The 19,449-nt window shown below is 38.1% G+C and overlaps 1 protein-coding gene across 7 annotated transcripts in view; it reads right to left on the reverse strand.

Moving 5' to 3' along the window:
* Positions 1-19,449, reverse strand: part of LOC107088282 (tripartite motif-containing protein 3-like) — a 37,177-nt gene that overhangs the window by 7,080 nt on the left and 10,648 nt on the right. For 4 of the 7 annotated variants that reach the window (XM_015380358.1, XM_015380360.1, XM_015380362.1 and 1 more), the window contains 9 exons: positions 6,178-6,353; positions 4,336-4,465; positions 3,779-3,889; positions 3,480-3,631; positions 3,100-3,280; positions 2,865-2,966; positions 2,628-2,726; positions 2,335-2,487; positions 1,764-2,142 (listed from right to left, as the gene is read on the reverse strand). In XM_015380358.1, coding sequence (XP_015235844.1) covers positions 1,764-2,142; positions 2,335-2,487; positions 2,628-2,726; positions 2,865-2,966; positions 3,100-3,280; positions 3,480-3,631; positions 3,779-3,889; positions 4,336-4,465; positions 6,178-6,323 — 1,453 coding nt within the window. In that variant the 5' untranslated portion in view covers positions 6,324-6,353. Of the gene's footprint in view, positions 1-1,763; positions 2,143-2,334; positions 2,488-2,627; positions 2,727-2,864; positions 2,967-3,099; positions 3,281-3,479; positions 3,632-3,778; positions 3,890-4,335; positions 4,466-6,177; positions 6,354-9,862; positions 9,994-15,862; positions 15,885-19,449 lie in introns of those variants that run through there. The other 3 variants (XM_015380361.1, XM_015380357.1, XM_015380359.1) reach the window with 3 other exon arrangements.

Below are 19,449 nucleotides of genomic sequence, written 5' to 3' on the forward strand. Positions count from 1 at the left end.
TTTTTTCAGATTGTATAGAAATTAAGAAAATGTAGTAGAGGAAAACATAATTTTGCAAAAAAAAAATAAAATAAATTATGGCCAAATTAAACTGCCAGTAATTCATAGAAATCATCAGTTCAGTATAAAACCAAAACCAGTTTAGGACATTTTTTTCATGGACAACTCTTTGCAATAGTAGCAGCAGATGGTTGCTCGCCTCACATAATTTTTTAAAAGTTAAATGACAGTTTAGATAGCAAAGCCCCACCCTCATTATTATTATGATAGAGATAGAAATACTTTGAAGTTATGGGACTGCAAATCATATATGAAATTATGCCAAAAATACAAAAATAAAATGGATAAAATCTCAGAAAATACATATTAATACATTTCCAGTAATTTAAAGGCCTTGTGATGGATTGGCAACCGGGTGTAAACCGCCTCTCAACCACAGACAGCTGGCACCAGCACCCCTCGTGACCCCGCTTGGGATAGGCGTGACGGAAAATGGATGGATGGAAGTAATTTAAATGACGTATATAAAACAGTTGTTTTAGCTGGAAAGTTACACCAAATGATATTTTGACAAATTAGATAATTGAAAAAAAAGACAAAATAAGCTTTATTTTCTTAAAAGATCATATTGAGGGCATCTACAGAAGAGGTGTTACTGATATTTTTTTTAATGTATTTAAACACTTTTAAATATATGATTATTCTTTAATTGGAACTGTTTGTGTTTTTTTGGGAAAATATATCAACAACCACATGTTCAAGTATTTTAACTTTGATAAAAAAGTGTTGATCTAAATTTTTCTTGGGGGTGCTAAGGATAGCTATAGCACCCCTTAGTACACACCTGGCACTGCCACTGGTTGACTGAGTTCAAAGTTGAAATGCTTGTTGAAGGTAGGCAGTGTGTGATACAGTGAAAGAGTTATGGGTATAGAGGACCATCTTTTATTTCCGGGTGGATCATCGAAAGGAGTCGTCCTCCTAATTGTCAATCATTCTGGTGATATGTTTACGTAATGCTGTCCCAAGTACTCGCCCCGTTAGCTATCTTTTTCTGCATATGCGCACATTCAGCCGCCTATGTGTGGTGAGCTACGGCTTCAGACAGTCATTGAAGCTCACCTTTCTCACTGCGGTTCTTTAAAAATGGCTGAGGGTCATAAGAGAAAAAGTGTCTACAAAGCGTTTGAGAAGAAAAGATATATCCCAGAATGCTTTGTGCTTTAATAATCCCAGAGGGAAATTACTCGCAAATTACTATGGGATTTGCTGTCACAGCGGCCCGCTTTCACCATAGGCTGTCGCTACCCGACAGTGGCGACTAACAACAAAGATGCAGACGCAGGCACTGCACGGTGGAGGAGGAGTTATGTGACCAGTGGGGCAAAAAGCAGTGATCATCTGTCGGAACGGTCAGTTAACTGAGTTTGCTAAAAAGTCCACTATATAGTCCCCGCTGTATGTGGACATAGTAAACTTGTATGAGCTATGAGAACAGTAGATTTTAAACGAGGCGTGCACGAAAAGAAATGGGCTTGTGCATGCTTTTGCACATGCATTTTTATTTAAAGAGAAGGGGGGGGGTCTTTTAAAAAATCGTCCACAATACCTTCAAGGTTTTTTTTTTTTACAGAGCAAAGTAAAGTATGAAATCTACGCTTCTTGTTGCTCATCTTCCAGCTTCCATCTACCAGCCTGACGTATTAATTTCTATTTACTGAGGTGGGAAAATAAAAATGAGCTCCCGACTTGTTGTGTCTTACCAACTCTGTAGATGAGCTCATCCTCAATTGGGTTCTCCTTTTTCTTGGTAGTGCTGTACATGCTGGAGGGCCGTCGTACGGCTTTCTGACGGATGTGGCCCCCTGTTCCACTGGGGGACTTCACCCTCCTTTTCACGTCGTCCGGAGACTGGGGCACATCTGATGGCTTGACTGCTCGCAGGCGGAAAGGGCTGCCTCGTATGGGCTGACCATACAGCAACAGGCTGAATGAGTACTCTCCTTCAGAGCGTAACGTGTAGCCCACCTCGTATGTCCCGTTCTTGTTGTCTGTTATTTCCGTCTCTGCCGCTCTGTTACCATCAGCTGACAGTATCTCCGCCTTTAAAACAGCATTACCTGTCCGCACCAATTCTCCATCCTATGAACAAAGACAAAATGATAACTGGACATTTTTAAAATAGACAATTTATAAAAGGTGAAAAAAAAAATCAAATCTATAGATAGAAAGATGAAAATTTCTCTGCCAATCTCTAGCTCCTACAACTGTAGCTCCTAATGGCGCTGTTAAACAAAATCAGTTATAATAAAATTAAAGAACATAACAGCGTACTTTGTCTTTTGTTGTCACAGTAATGGTTTTGTGCTGTCCAGTTGCTGCATGTCGGAGTCCCTCTCCAGTGGCCACAGAGGTGTGGGCCACAGCTGATGTTGTGAGGAGAACGCCCAGGTTCTGGATGGAGCGCCGCAGCCCTTCCGTCTCCACCTGAAGGACAGAGGCTGCTTTAAACACTGCTTAGGGGTTACAACCAGTTCCTGCTGGTGGTTAAATGGAAATCTCTTCAGAATGTGGAAATGTCAGTCATGATGAACGCAGTTGGCATCATACCACAAAGCAGTCAGTACCTGACAGTCTAGATGCGCGTTCTGATGGGGTTTTTCTGGAAAGTCGTGTCTGGCCAAAGCTGTGACCCGCTCACTCATCTGTTTCTGAACCAGCAGCACCTACAACACAGCAGCTTCTTTTATATTCGACACATTCGTCTTTTTAAATCATTCACATCCAATACTGTAGCTGATTTCTTTGGATTCCCTGATGTGTTACTCTATAGTTAGCAAGCAAATAATATTTTGTAGGCCCACCTCGGTTGCATTCCCATGGCTGAGAGCCTGCTCTGTGAAGCTGCAGCTGCTCTGGATGTGCTCCTTCCCCTGGAGAAGGGAGGAGAGCTGGGTATGTAGGACCTGCATTCATGCAGGTGGAACAAAAGGGACAGCAAACAGAAAATTATAGCCAATTGATAATACACAAAGCAGCAGGATGGGGGAGCAAAAACATAAAATAATAACTCTATATGTATAATTGTATTAAACAGACCTTTTGCTTGCTGCTGCAGATGTTCTCCAGGTCTGTGATGAGGGCGGTCTTGCGATGATGCAGCAGTCGCTCCAATTCTTCAAATGTGCTGTTGATCTCCGCTACTGCCTCAGTTTTCCTTTCATTTAGCTGTCGGGAGATCTCACTCACCAGCTCAATGGCTGCAGTCAGCTGAGGAAGCCTGGGAGACCACCAGAAAAAAGGTTTTCATCAAGACTTTTGGAAACATACAAGTATGATACCAACATGATCTATAAAATACGTAATAAAATAAAACCAAGTTTCTTTTAAAGGATTAGAATCAGCTAGAAATGTGTGAGGATTGTAACTTCTGTATGAACTGGGACATCTAAAATCCCCTCCAAAGATCAAGTTCCAACCTGCTGTGAATGGCATCAAGCTGAGTTTTTAGAGCAGCTTTGTGCTGCTCCACTACATCCCGCAGAGGAACAGTCATATGATCTCCATGCTCTCCCTCTGTGCAGTCCAGACACATGGCTGTCTCACAGGACTCGCAGTAGAACTCCATCACCTGCAGGTGGAGCAAAAACAAGATCATCAACTCTTACCATGCATAGCAGGACATTCAATTTTCATTTTTCTCTCTTTTACTTTATTTGAAGCAACAAATAAGAAAAATAAAATTGGGGAAGTGAGGTTACAGAAGAAGTTTTCCCACCTTTCCCTCGTGGTTTGGGCAGCAAAGGGGCTTCCCTGCTGCTGCAGCACTGACCGACTCCAACACGCTGCATGCCTCAGGCCGTGAACACTCTGGCTCACGCTGGAGAACCTACACAACACATAACCATACTCATTATAGGTTTATTTCAACACATATGTTTGTTAATAGCCCATTACTTTTAAATCACTGTGTTTTAAAATTCCAGACTGTTTAAATCAGTTTAATATTTCTTTTTAATCCAGAACATAAACATTCACTTATCAAACTTCCAGCCACTGCTGATTTAATTCCCATGTGTCCTTAAAAAACTTTTAGAGATTAAGTGTGCAGGATGACCTCAGTCAGGAAGAGCCCCAACTGCACACACACTTTCCTCTCACTAAGCCATTCTTATAAAATCCAGCTTAAAAAAATCTAATTTGTTCTAATCTTCCAATGCTATGTATAATTAATAGTTTAAAAAATATATATACATGATGTTTTGGATTACACGTGTGTAGATTTTAATATAGACATTATTTCTGTTATCAGAAAAATGTAATACAGGGTCAGACCTCCATGAGATTAGTGATGAAGAAGTTGTTCTGCAGAGCGCACACTCCTTTCTCGGGCAGAATGGATGTTTGCCGGCACACGGGGCACGAGAGTGTTAGAGACTCTGCCGGAATGTAATTCTGGAGACAGCTACAAACAGGAAGTGAACAAGTACATAACAGGATACAGCATGGAGTTTAAAAGATATGTTACGCATTGTTCCCTGAAAACATTGAAAGGTGCTTTCATTAAGGAGGATTACAGAAATGAAAGCTAAGGAGCCTTTACTGTAACTCTATCACCATCAATGGGATACAATACCTGAGTCGTACAACAAGATTGAAGTGTGGATGAACACATGCTCTATGGAGTGTTTGTTGATAAAATCTCAGTTTGTCTATTGCTCCTGCCGAATCTAGCAGGTGTCACATCATGTTTGAGACTGTAGGCTGGCCGGCCAAACACACTTTGAAATGTCGATATCTTGTGCTGGCTGTTTGATGACCCTAAAGATGACACTTTTGCTGCAGTTTTTCAGCGATAAAAATTTGGATTTTTCTTTTTATCTTTAAATGCATATCCATCTTGTACATAGTGCATAGCCGTATAACAGGCTCCCTACTGGTTAAAACTAAGGGCACTCTTTTATGTTGTATCTATACCACAAAGGTCACAGAAACCCTGAGGAAAATTTTAAAATGTAAACTGATAATGGACAATTATTAAGGTAAAGTTAGTGTGAAGGGATTGGTAGAGGCACTGGCATTCTCACCATGGGAATTTTGTTCAAATATAACTATATTCAAAACAAATCTATAGACTAAAGTCTAAACTCTTCCATTAGACCTGTATATGAGGATCTACAGAATAGAATAGAAAAATAGAAATATAAGGTTTTTTTGATTGGGTTGGCCAACCCCAAAATAAAGTGTTCAGTCAGTGGCAACATATGAAGTGAAATACAGATTTTCTGATGTCCATCTGCTTTAACACCTTCAATTATATACTCAGAAATATCCAGCCATTATACTAACATGAACATGTTATGGGACTAAATGTGTGACTCAACCACAGAACAAAAGCAAAAGACATTCTAAGGACATTGATTGAAGCTGAGTGCCATTATCCAGTGTAAACTACGCCAGTGCCAACACTGTGTAAAAGGCACTTAGAGAGGAAGAAGTCATCACTCCAGTAGTAACATAAAATTCAAATTACACCACTCTGTGTATTCATGTACAGAGAGCCTTATATTTGAAGATAACTTCTATTATTTGATTAAACTGAAATTTAAGTTTTCGGTAATAAAGGACCATCAGAGCTTGCAAAAATAGTCAGATGCTTACAAGGCTGAGGAAACTATCCCAGTTGTTAAGTTGGTGATGTTGTGGTGATGTTTGGTCTCAGAAGGGACAGGTCTACTTCAGAAATGAAGGGAGGAAAGTAAAAGCATTGGCCTAAATGAGTGAACAATTATATGAACAATAATACTTATTAAATACTATTAAATACTATTAAATTAGATATTTGGGGCTCTTGCAGAAATATTCTCAAACAATTTTGGTCCACCCATTCATTCTAAGCTACCTAAACTCTCTACTTATCCTGGAATTGAGCAAATGTTGATAGGACTAGTAATCCTAACTGATACAGTGTGCAGTGTTTGGAGGAACGGTATTTCATAATAACGGTATCAGAAGCAGCGTTTTTATTTTAATTGGAAGTCATCTAATGAATTACTTTTTACATATTTACATATTGATGTTACTTCCAATCTGATGCAGAACCTTACTTTAATAATTCTATACAAAGTATATTTTATTTTTGTTAAACTACTATAAAAAGCTATACATGCAGGTTACCTTTCACAAAAAGTGTGCAGACAGGGCAGGACCTTGGGGTTATGGTAGTGATCCAAACAGATGCTGCAAACCAGGAACTGCTTGTCTATTTGACGGACCACGGGGCTGGTGCTCCCAGTGTCCCGCTTGGCCATGACAATGGACATCTAAAGCCACAGACAATGACAGCGGTCAACCTGTAGGGGGAAGAACAAAAAATAATGAAGTTAATCAAGATGCTGACATTCCTAGATGTCAAAAGTTGGTCTATAATGAAACAACATTTTTTTTCTCTTTTATGTGTTATCAGAAAATAGGTATCCACAGTTTAGAAAAAAAAGGGTAAAAAGAAAAAGGAAAGCAAAATTTGTAAATAAATACTATGAAAGCTGATAAAAGCATGGATACAAGTGACAATACAATCAAAACTAGAGCAGGAAACACAACTAGAAGAATATCATCATTGTAAAAAAGGAAAAAAAAGCTGCAGGTAGAGTAGGAGAATTTGAAGTCAAATTGCCTGAAGCCAAACATTAAAATAACATTGTTTTGCATTTTACTGGAGTTTGCAAATGCAACCATTTGAAACCGGAAAATCCAACTTAAGTAGCACCTGTGTGTAATCCAAGCACTGTGTCATGTTTGGAAGTGACACCATCCAAATCCAGACATAGTCATTAAACTCTCATAACTCACAGTAAGGGAAAACTATCCACCCGTGACAAACAGCAATGGCTGCTATAATTGGAACAATATTATAACTGTTTCTGCTAAACATACTAGAAAAAAGACAGCAGCTTATCATAAACACAAATGTTACATAACTATGCTAGTAAAGCTTAGGGGAAATAGACCAACATTCCTTGAAAGTGTTATTTACATTTAGTACATTTAGTACGGCATCTAACCAGATTTTTCTGTTTTTCGCTTTAAATATTCATATTTTACAAATAATATAGAAATTCTAGGCAATTACAAAAAATATATATGTATTTTTTAATTACGCTTTAAACCTGTGCTGTTTTAAAAGTATTCAACATTTTTCAGACCTTCCACGTTTTTGCTGTAAAACCTTCCAATGCCTTTTAGCATACACTCCTGGTACAGTATACTGAATATCTTAATTAAAATCCGTAATGCAAGAAAATATTTGGCCTGATGTATTGCAAATCCCCCCCACCAAAAAAAAAAAAAATCTAATGCTGCATAAATGAAATGGTTTCTAAACCCCTGCGGTAAGCAGAGCCAAGGAGCCACAAGCTTTACATAATCTGATCTAGAGAAACAGAGCTGGGTATTCTGCCTAGCAACAAAAACCAGCCTCGTCCAAAAATGGCCCACTTCCATGCTCATCTTTGCAAGCACATTACTCCTGAGAAAGTATTTAAGAAGGAGCAAGTGCATTGTTGTTTTTAAACACATGGGTTATATAAATAACATAATCAATGAAACAAAATTATCTTATATTGCATGCATTGTTACTTCAGTTAACTCTTAGCTGTTTAACCTGTGCATATCAGTTGCATGTCATAGTTTCCAACTGGCTCCAGTAATTTGAATAAGTCATATTTTCTTGTTAGGTGTGTATTATCTGTGTCAAAAATGTTGTGTATTTCATTGCACAAAAAAGCAGAAAGCTGTATGAGTCTGTAGCAAGTATCTATTGAACATAAAAAGAGAAACACTATAGTTATGACTACAGTAAAGTATAGTAAAAACAACATTTAAGTTTAAGCTTTAAGGATAACTTAGTTCATCAGCACCCACCTGCCTCTGGTTCTCTCTTTACATCTGCAAACTTGAATCCAATGCATCCCTCTAATCCCTCATATCTAATCTGTTCTGATGCCCAATTGTTACACGCAAACATGCAATCTGAGTGATTAAGGGTCTGTTTATTTCCAGTCATTGCAAAGAGGATCCAATGACATCCCCTCTTTATATTGGATGTTAAATGTCATGTATGTAGCTCTTAACCATAAGAAAATATCACTTTCACCCTGTGGTGATGTTGGGCACACACCAAACTTTTAGTAGTAAATAGCTTACATTTCTCTAGGGACATGTGAATGTACAGTATGGGGCTATGTTGGTTTTAAACTACAAGTGAAAATGTTTATGTCCACCCTTAATCAATGAGACATCAATAGGATTACAGCACAGTGAGGATTGTTTGCTGTTTTACCGATTTGTTCTGTTATTTTGGGGGGATTTTTTGTCAAACGTAAATGTGTCATCGAACAAATTAGAAGATAATCTAAATACAAAATGAGCTTTTCAAACAACAATTTCATTTTACAAAAAAGTCATCCAATCAGTAAAACAGCACCAGGTACTACCAACAGCCTATCAACAATCCAGTGAATAAATACAGATCAGTGGCTGAGACCTCATAAAAAAAAACACTGTAAAACTTGATCAAACTTTCTGCTAAAACAATTTGAGAAAAACTCAAAACGGAAACTTGGGTGCTAGGTTTATCCAGATCAACAGCAATAATATTATATCAATTACATTAATACAGCACTTAATAACTGAAGAGAGGATTTGTTTCTAAAAAAATAATGCAATCTCAACTTAATACATTTTCATTTAATCTGTCTGGTTTTATTGGCACTGGAGGCTAAACACATAAATGCCACTTTCATTTTAACTTAATCTTAAAATGTTTGAGTCATGCATGAAAATGCATGATAAAATAAATGTTGCTCCAGTTATATCAAACAGCTGAAAAACATCTAAAAACAGATGAATAGGGGAAAAAAAAAAAAAACATGCAATACTTTTTGTTTTGTATTGGTGAAGAAGTGACAACAATCCTCTTCTAGATGTGTTTTAAATGCAGTCAGAAAAGTGTAAATATCTCTGTGCATTTATCCATGCCCAGTTAAACTCCAAAGTGGGGCACAATTGTTTGATTTGAAGCTCTTAAGTAACCATGACCGGCTGAGTGTCAGGCTCTGAAATGATTGAAGGGGTAGAGATTTGAGTTTAGACTCTAGAGTCCAAACAGTGGGGAAGCGTGATGCAAAGCTCCCACAAGAAGGAAGCTTAAAAAAACCAAATGTATTTATAAAAGGAGGGATCTTTCAGGGAGCTGTCAACTGATATAATAAAAATGGTGAGTGTTTTATTCCCCGGGGTATGATGCTCACCGGGAAACAGCAGCAATGTTGCAGGTGACCTCAGTACTGAATAATTCAACAAAACTTTCAGGATTAGACTGCATGTGCGTGTGTGTGTGTGTGTGTGTTTATGGGAGTGTATTCCAGTGCTTGTGTCCAGCATTTGGTTTGCGTGGAACAAAAAGCTAACACCCAGGCACACAATGCCACCATTCTCTGTCGGCTTTAGAATACAAAAGTAGCTCATTTTCCATTTGAGATCTAAAACCTCTGCTCTTGTATTAATGCAAGAGTACGGTTCTCAGAATCCATACACACTTGTCTTTATCATCTATACGTGGAAAGATAGACACAGGAAGTTTAATTTTAAACTGGCATTTCAACAACAGATCATACAAGAGGGTCAGAGAGTGAATACAAAGCATCTCGCCTTCTGCTTCTGGTCACTGTGATGCACCTGTGCAATGCCAGCAAATGTGGGCTGACAGCTTGGGCAAACACCAATCAGAAGACTCTAAAGTCACACAAGCAGGCAACATACATATAAGGCTAAACAGAGACAGAGTTGACAGAGTAACTACCTACTGTCAGCAGAGAGGACAACAACCGTCTAGAAGGCTTCATAGCTGGTCTGTGTGAATTTTGTTGTGACTCACACGTTACTGCTCACTCCTCATCTCTTCTGACTCGTTTCCTTTTCCTTCCCGTGCTTTTCCTATTTCCATATAAAATCACACACACATTGAATAAGGCTGAACCCAGATGACAACAGAGGGAGGGGCTGGGATTTTGAACAGGCCCTCCTACTGTAAGAGCCGTGCACAAGCATGAGCTGACTGGGTACCCTCCTACTGCCGCTCTCTGATTGGCTGGGGAACCAAGGCTAGTGGGGATGACAGATTGCATCATAGGGCAACAATTTGTGCTGGCGAGAGGGAGTGAGAGGTGGAGACAAAAAGAGAAACATTTCCAGTCTGAGCATAGATGTTAACCCGCTGCTTTATGATTAAATGAGAAGTCTATAGCATCTGGACGGATCTAATTATTGAACTAAGCTTAATTTTTTATATGAATTTCACCTCCAGATTTGTTATTTGTTTGTTTTTTGAAGAAAAAAATATCACCCCTTCACTTGCCAGGCACATAATCAGGAGCATGACCTAACAGAGACTACTGTAGGACGCAAAATAAAGGTAGTGTCATAGATTTACCTCTTTTGCCATAAAAAAAATAATCTGGAACAACCCTGAGAGCTAAAGCTAAAGATCCTGGTAAACGTTCCAGATCCCTTTTACTTTTTCACAGTTTGACATTTTACAACTACAAACACAATCTCCTTTAACTATTACCACAATGGTTTCAAACTCCACTTTATACCGGTTGGATCAATGTCCAACATGCCTAATATGTGCCTCTGCCCCGACGCCACCAAGCTAAATGGTTTAATTGGCTACTTGGCGAGCCATCCAAATTGGAGCCCTGATAACGAATTATTTATCTGGTTCAAGTGTGTTGAACCAGGAAAAAACACAGGACAGCAGCTCTTAAGTCTGAAGGTAGACTTCACTACTTTATTGCATAGATCTGTTTTTCTCAATAGGTTTCATCTGCGGCTCTTTGGTGTCCTCTAGCTTTGCTTATCAAGTTCATTCGGATTGAATGGAGAGCATCAATTAATTTGGGGCTTTGACTTGGCCATTCTAAAATGTAAATGTGCTTTGATTTAAACCATTTTAGTGTAGCTTCGACTATCTTTGCTTTTTCCATTTTCCTTTTATTGTTTGCCTGTATTTACCGTAGCCTTTCTTCTTTAAGGAAATGTAAGGCACAATCCTGATTTATTTTGCATGTGAGCCAATAAGTTCAATTTCAAAGTCCTTTTGCCTTCTTTACAATTTTATGTGGAGATATGTCACAAAATGTGACTGAATTTCATGATTGGTACTAAACTAAATGAGACTGAATAGAATTGCAAGACACATTTTTAGAGATGCATTTATTGATATGTTCTAAAGCCATATTTCTTCTTCTTTTTTCCTCAGTCATTCTTAATATTTTATTGGTTAATCATTTAAAGCCTGATAAAGAACACTCCTTTGGATTAAACAGTACAATGTGTTCATAGTATCAAGAGGTGTGAGTATATTTGTCACAATAAGGCACCAAAGCTAAAATGTGCTGCCACTAAATAAATGTTACACTGACTGCTAAAGCATTGTGTCTTTATAGTGTGGTCAGATCATAATCTGGGCCAAAAGGTGACAGTTCTCACCCCATCAATCTGCCGTTAATCTGTGCGGATTGAGTCCAGTCGTTCCTCCTCCCCCGCACTGCTTCCGCTGGTTCCTCCCACACCTATTTCTAAAAACCTCCCATCATCCAAAACTCATGGGCCTGAGACTGCTATTGTCTGTGCAACAGGAAGTCAGGGATAAGGGGATGAGAATGGAACACAGAGTAGGTACAGACAGAAGCTGTATTTCATAAACCGTTACGAACATGGCTTGCTGAGGTGTATTTGCAAACTGATTTCAGCAAATAATTTGCCGCTTGATTGAACAGCTTTGAGAACATGTTTTTTTTAATCACTCTACAAAAAGTAATTTGGAGAAGTTTCTAATAAAACATATCCCCATGCAGCACTCCAGCCTTAATTTGTTCTAATGATAGAAAAAGTAGTATAGGTCTGAGGATTGTGCTACATTTTAAATAATGGAATGGATGACAAAAAAATTAAGGAAGAATCTGACGCTGAGGCTAATCTGGGGAGTGTTTTGATTGGTGGTTGTTGAGACTCAAATTCCAAAATGTTAAATGTATTTTTTAAGAAACTAACAAGCCAGTTAGGAGAGTTGATGGTGTTAAGAATAGATGCATAATCGATGTAGTGCCATGCAAAAGAATTCAACAATGAGAGTCCCCTAGTGTGTAATTTAATCTAAGCCTTATTACAGCAACATTGTAAAAAGCTGTACTTAAAGAATTAAATGCATTTTGAGGACAAAGAAAAAGAAATACAAGAGACTGGTCAGAGAGAATGTAAAAACAGGGTTAGGTAAGCAAACAAGGAGCCCAACACCTAAAGTTACTGTACATCTGCTGCCCAACCAGCAGATGTTGGTAGTTGTGACATACTAACAAAATAAATGTTTGATTTCTCTTCAGATTGGTCAAGATGCTGGTTTTTTGGTGATATTACTTATTAGTTCATAATTTTCACACATAGTAGGCCTACTGTTTAATTTACTTACTCTCTCACAAAGTCTTCTTTGCTAAGAGCCCTGTTGCTATGGAGCGTTATCTTCAGGATCTGGTGTAAATTTTTGTTTCAAACATACATCAAACACAATGTCGCTTTGCTGCGCTTACTCGCTGTTACATTTCCGGTCTATTTGATGCTTTAGAGGGCCGACTGAATCAAGAGAGAAAAAGAATCAAACATGCAACGAGAGACATTTACAATATAATCAACAGGGGTTGACGTTAAAGATTTTTACCACTTGCCCTTTAGGCAAGTGGCTTTCACATTTCATTTGCCCAGAAACAATTTTTACTTGCCCTGTATAATGTTTGATAAATATAGTTCCTCCGGAGAATTCTCTCCCCAAGAGCTGAATCATCTAGTGGAAAATCACGCGGCTTTTTCAAATCACTCGAGAATGTGTACAAAACAACAAAGATGGTGCTGGCAACGCTTGTGGGTCGTTTTCAGCGAATGTCGGTGATTTCAAAGTCATTTGGAGTGATGAATATTTTTTTTTTGCGATCATTGCACTTGCCCGGTGGGCAAATGCAATATAATTTGTACTCTCCAGACAATAAAAACTGCTTGCCCCGGGCGATCGGGCAATGGTTAACATCGAGCCCTGATCAACATCCTCCATTTGATGACAACATGCAGAGATTGGAAACTAAGGCCCCGTCCACACGAAGTCAAGCCCTGGCCTAAACGCACAAATTTTTCACCAAACCAGCCTCTCATCCATACGAAGCCGGCGTTTCGGGGGTCTGTAAATGATCTTTTTTTTATTAAGCCTTTAGAGTGGGAAGATTTTGAAACGGCGTTTTCGCGTTTCCATCTTTAAGCTCTAACCGCATTTTTTTTTTACACGCATGCGTCATAGCGTCGCCTCTACAGTAAACACGCATGCGCGACACAGTATCACAACAACAATGGCGCCGTAATGGTTGCTGCTCATGCTACTCACCCTGCTGTCGGGCTTACAACAGAATCTTCTTCTTCTGGAATATCTCCAGGAAGAACAGAGCAATATCAACGACATGGTTCAGCACCTGAATTTGACTGAACCACGAAAATGGACCCAAAAATGGACGATCACATTTATTTTACGTCTCCGTCTTTACGACAAACGTTCGCTTTGACTTTGTGTAGACGGGGCCTAAAACTGAGCATGTAAATTATTCCAAATAATGCGTGTGAACTGTAGCTTAGTTTGAACTTATGGTAACAGCAAAACTCACACTCACTGAACACTGAATGAGTAGAACAGCTGGCAATGATGAATGGATTATCCACCATTAAAAACATCCATTTGTAAAGATAGCACTGCAAAAGGGGCAAGGATACTGCAAAGGGGGCAAGGATACTAAACAATTCTCAATCAAGAGTTTGAAGGACCAAATTAAATATATATTTACAATTAAAAGCTGCATGAAATAATCTATTGAGTTGCAAATCACAAAGACATGGAACACCCAACAAAAGAAACCTGAGTGCTAGAATTACAAACAGCAGTTAAAAAAAAAAACTCAATCCTATTCATACTTGTCATCTCCTTCTTATCTGGAACTTAGTGATGGGGGCATAAGTGTCAGCAGAGACTCACAGACTCCACCAGCTCCTCTGGGGAAGCCCAGGGTGGTCCAGGACAGCCAAGAGACATAGTACCTTCAGCATGTCCTGGGCCATCCCCTGGGCCTACTCCTAGTGGAATGTGCCTGGAACACCTCCCAAGGGAAGCGTCCAGGAGAGCTACCAAAAAAGATGTTCGATCCAACTCAACTGATTGCTCTTGATATGGAGGTGAACTGGCTCTACTCTGAGGCCCCCCTCTATGGCCTAAGATCCTCACCCTATCTATATGGGGATGCCCAGCCACCCTGCTGAGGAAGCTAAATTAGCCGCTTGTGTCTGGGATATTGTTCTTTCTGTCATTATCCAGATTACATAACTATAGGTGATGGTATGAACATAGACTGACTGCCTCTCAGCTCAACGCTCTCTTCACCACAAGAGACGCAATATCCGCATTACACCAGGAGCTGCATCCATCTGTCTGTCCATCTTCCACTCCATTCTCGTCTCACGTGTGAACAGGACCCCAAGATACCTGAACTTATCCACTTGGGTCAGGAACTCTCCTCTAATCCTGAAAACGGTATGCAACCTTTTTCCGATTGTAAGCAAGGACTTGGTCTTGGAGGACTGATCTTGATCACTGCTACTTCTCAATCTTCTGCGAACCGCCCCACCAAATACTGTAAGTTTTGGCAAGAGAACACCAGCAGACCCATGTTATTAACAAAAAGCATGGAAAAAAACTAAAATTCCTTAAACCAGACCCCTCCGGCCCTTTCCCACTCTTAGAAGCCCTTTTTGTCTAAATCTTTGTCCATGAAGGTTATGAACCATGTGCTTCCCTGTCCCTGCTCTTCTGGAATGACATAAAGATAGTTGGACATGCCAGGGATAGGGTGACTCCTTTCAGGCAAAAAAAAGTGGTTTTTAGAATAAAGCAGGATGATATTTAACTATTCCAATGTATTCTGACATAAACCCTTTTGTAAATTCATGAACTACCCTTTAAAGCCTTATAATTAATGATCAGAAGCTAGATAACTTTTTTGGCCAGAATTATTGCCAAAAAGTAAGTGGTTTTTAAGCTTTCTATGAGCTATCTAAACAAATATGAGCTTATGCATATATGACAGATAATGTATGCACAAATAAAAACAAACTTGTGCAGCTAATTCTTGCATTCAAAATTCTTTATAATGGCATTTTGCTATGTCCCTTTCAAAAACCTAAAGTCTCTTTAGCCCATGCAGCATCTTCAGAGAGGAAATGTAAGTTGTTTAACTCAGATGCAAGAGTTTAGTCCTCATGTCTTCATACACAAACAAACATGCTTTTCTACAAAATACTGAAGGTGTTGATCCCAAAGAAGAAAGTTGCAGCGATAGCATTTTTATCCACTGTGTCCGCGTCCCAATGCTCTTCCCTAGATTTTTTAATTAGTTTTTCTTGGCCCTGTTCCCTGAAACATTGCCCTGCGTCTAACCTTGTAGCTGAGCGACAACCACATCGCATCACACCTTGGCTGCAACAACATGAAGTGTTTCAAGGTTTCTACCCAAATATGTATTACCTCTGTATTTACCTAGGTACTAAATGTACCTTAAAAGGCTTTGCCTTAGTATTTCATGGTGGTAAAAGTTTTAATCCTTTCTCAAAATGTGTGTTTTTTTTTAAATTATTGAAAAAAAGGTATGCTAATACAGTTTAGATTTAAAATATCTAGAAATATTAGAGAATGTACAAAAAAGTATTAAGGTCTTACTTCATGTCTTTGTTTTCTAGCTGTAAGGTAGATTTCTGGCTGGTTAGCGCTACATAAAAAAGAAGAAGAAGAATAAAAACAAACAGAAGGACACCGATATGAGACAGAGGGTAAACATTAAAATGTGTCAATTCAGAGTTCAGGATTCACATAATATTAACCTATGCAATAGTTGGAAAATCTACAATGACAAGTTTGAATTTTGCAGATTTACTGAACCACTATACACTAAGGTTTGGATACATTTCGCTTAGGGAGTTGCAAAGAAATAACATATTTTTTTTATACATCAAAAAGCCTCTGGCTTAATCTAACAGAAATTGTGTTGCTCTTTTTTTTTTCTATAAAAGTCTTGCATACCTCCAGGCACATATCTGACTTTTTAAGCATAATTTGTTGAGATGCAACATTCCCCCTCCACCCCCACCCCCCATTGCACTTGTACTACTGGCAATAAAGCTGTTCGTCAGCATGGTTACACAACTGCCATGCTTGACCTAAAAGAAAAAGAAAATACACCTTATGATGCTACAACCCTGATAATTGCTAATATTTGTTGTATATGAATATATAAACTTATAATATTCAACCATGTCTGGATTGAAAAAAAAAGATGCAATAGTTTTAAACACAATGTATTTTTGAAAATTCTCTGAACTTGTCCAAATGAATTAATAAGAGCTACAAATTAAATGAAATCACATTACACTTATTCCTAAGGTGAGCATACATAAACTTCTATATCCAGTACCTACCACTCCTGCCGGTTAGACTACACTAATGTGTAAAGTTTTGGTGTTTCTCCTTATAAAGACATGTAAAAACATAAAAGCACATCATTAGCGCTGGCACCCCTCTGATCTCCTGCACAGATCAGTCTTAAGGGTTCACATACATGTATGTCTATATATAGAGCTATCAGTTCTTATCCCCTTCCTACCATTGACGGTCACGTGCTCCAAGCGGCGCATACTATTTTAGAAAGCAGTTATGCCATCTAAAGAAATGACAGAGAGCTACTGAGGATAGACATCTAGCTAAATATTGCAATTTAAACATAATTTCAGAAATCCCGACTATATTAGCAGCTAACTACCACACACCTTACAGATGCATATTCTGTTGCAAAAACCTGCCTGGTTTCCAATGTCTTTACTGCAGTTAGTATCAGCGGGATTTTTCAAAACATATTGTTTTCTTTTTTTTTTTTTTGTATTTCAAAAAAACAAAAAGGCATAAAAATCTCTGTTCAAATCAAGTGTTATTGCAAAGCACTTTATCAATGGCTGGCACAAGAAATCCAATGTTTTTATTTAACTGGTTGTTTTAATGATAGAGTTACCTTCAGGCAAAACAGGTGTGGAAAAGTAAATTATGTGAGATTAAGGCTTCAGACAAACATTGAGCTTATAACAACATAGGTTACTAAAAGCAGTGATTGATAACCATAACGCACAGTACATATGGTTGTTTCTGCTTTTTCCTATGTCTCTCCACTAAATTTTTTCATCCTTGAAATCACAGAGTGATTTTTTTTTTCATCATTGATCATCACAGAGTGGATCATTTTAAGTTTGATGTTAAAAACCCTAAAAGCTTTAATTTACCTGATGCTGATGGGATTAGATTTAAACAAAACCTCACATCTTAACTTGACATTTCTGATCGAGAATGCACAGTTATGAATTAAAAGCATGTAGTTTTCAATAAGTAAGAAATTAATGAAAAAGGGGGGATTAAGTGGAAGTTTTAAACATTGAAAAATATCACATCCCTGTTTGAATGCCGGGTCTTTGTGTGCACACAGTTTCAACCTCTTCCTGGTTGATTTCTGACTTGCCCTTATTAAAGATGCACAAGGTAACTCTGGAGGGGCTGCAGAGAGCCACAACACAGGTGACAAAATCTGTTGTGGAGAAGTCTTTATGTTTTGCGCTCCTTAAATCTGGTCTATTTGGCAAGATGTGGCTTTGAGAAGACTCTTGTTAAAGAAAATGTGACAATTCATTTCATACTGCTACTATCTTTAATTTAATTTAACTTCAAGTATTCTAGGGTCTATGCCCTAACCACTAGGTCGCCATTCCCGACTATCTAGGGAACATACTGTAACAGTAATGTATAGAGTACGTTACGTGAGTGGAAAAAACACTGCTGTAGTCTTTAAAAAACTTTATTTCAATCTCTTAATAAAGTAAAACTTTATCAAGAGACTATGGAATAAAAAACATCGAAGTAGACATCAAGTTCCAGCAGAACGGCTTTGATTAATAGATACAGGAGCAGCTCAGATGGACTCCTAGATGCAGCTCATTTGCCTCTCCAATTATAAACGCTAATGCAGATTCTGTCTGTAACAACCTCGTGATACGTGATGACTTTAAACCAAATCAACTAATTCTCACCTTCCTTGAAATGAATAAATGAATCTACCTACAATGACATTCAATATTCTTACACTGATTTTACGAGAAACATCTAAAGTGAAGTGGAATATGAATAAGCTTGTTTGGCCAACATCATATAGATGGAAATTTTATAAAACATCAAAAAGGAAAAGAACAAGATGCACACATTTTTATCCTCATGCTTCTCTTTCATCAGCTGACCCCACTTTTCTTACCATACGCTTGGAAGTATTTCAGTGAAAATGGGCCTGTGCCACAGGGTAGAGGAACTGACCCTGAAATAATTTGTTTCTTTAAATAACCGAGGGAATAGAAGCCATGAGTCAAACAGCATTAACACAAACAGATAGGTTGGTCAGTACTGAAACCAGACCACAGTGCTGTTTCAGGTAGGTGGAAATATATCAGACTGATCCTGTTGAAGGGAAATGTGCAGAGTTTAGAACTATGTCATAACATGAGAGATTTCAGGCAGACGAAAGAAAAAAGGTCAAAAGAAGAGTTTATGTAAGAGCTGAACACACAGAAGAAAGGCACGTCAAATATAATGTGAAAACAATGGAACTTTGCCATGGGCTTTTTTTTTTGCTTCCACAGCTCAACATCATGCACAGAGAAGAATGTTGGAGAATCTAAATTTTTTTATTGAGCCATAAACATTTTTAGGGACTTCAAAAAATAAAGAAGACATATTTGCTTAACTGTAAGTAAAGCATAATATAATCTGCATTTTCATAATTTAGTAATTTACTCCAGAAAGTAATAATATTAATGCATTTTATCTATGAAGAACTTTACATTTGTATAAGCAGATCTCAAAGCAGTAAATTTTTCTATCCTTTAAACCTTTTATTTTGTAATGTAGCCACAGTTTTCTTATTGACATTTAAATCGAGATATTTCTGAAGTAGAAGAAATTAACCCAATCACTTGCTTATTTTTTTTAAATAAAAATCTGAAAACAGTATCTGTTTCAGTGAGTCAAAGTAAAAAAAAAAAAAACCCTATTTGCTGCAATTAAAGCTGCCTTACATTTTGCCCGTTCTTTTGGTTATCAAAGTTCTCACACTCACTAAAATTCTCAGTGGAATGAAGGTATTGATCTAGCCTGGTATGCTTTGGTCATTTTGATTGTCCCTGAAAAAAGGATCTCATGAGATGATGCTGCCACCACCGTGC

Source organism: Cyprinodon variegatus, unplaced genomic scaffold, assembly GCF_000732505.1.
Source record: "Cyprinodon variegatus isolate N-32 unplaced genomic scaffold, C_variegatus-1.0 Scaffold211, whole genome shotgun sequence".
Lineage (NCBI taxonomy): Eukaryota > Metazoa > Chordata > Actinopteri > Cyprinodontiformes > Cyprinodontidae > Cyprinodon > Cyprinodon variegatus.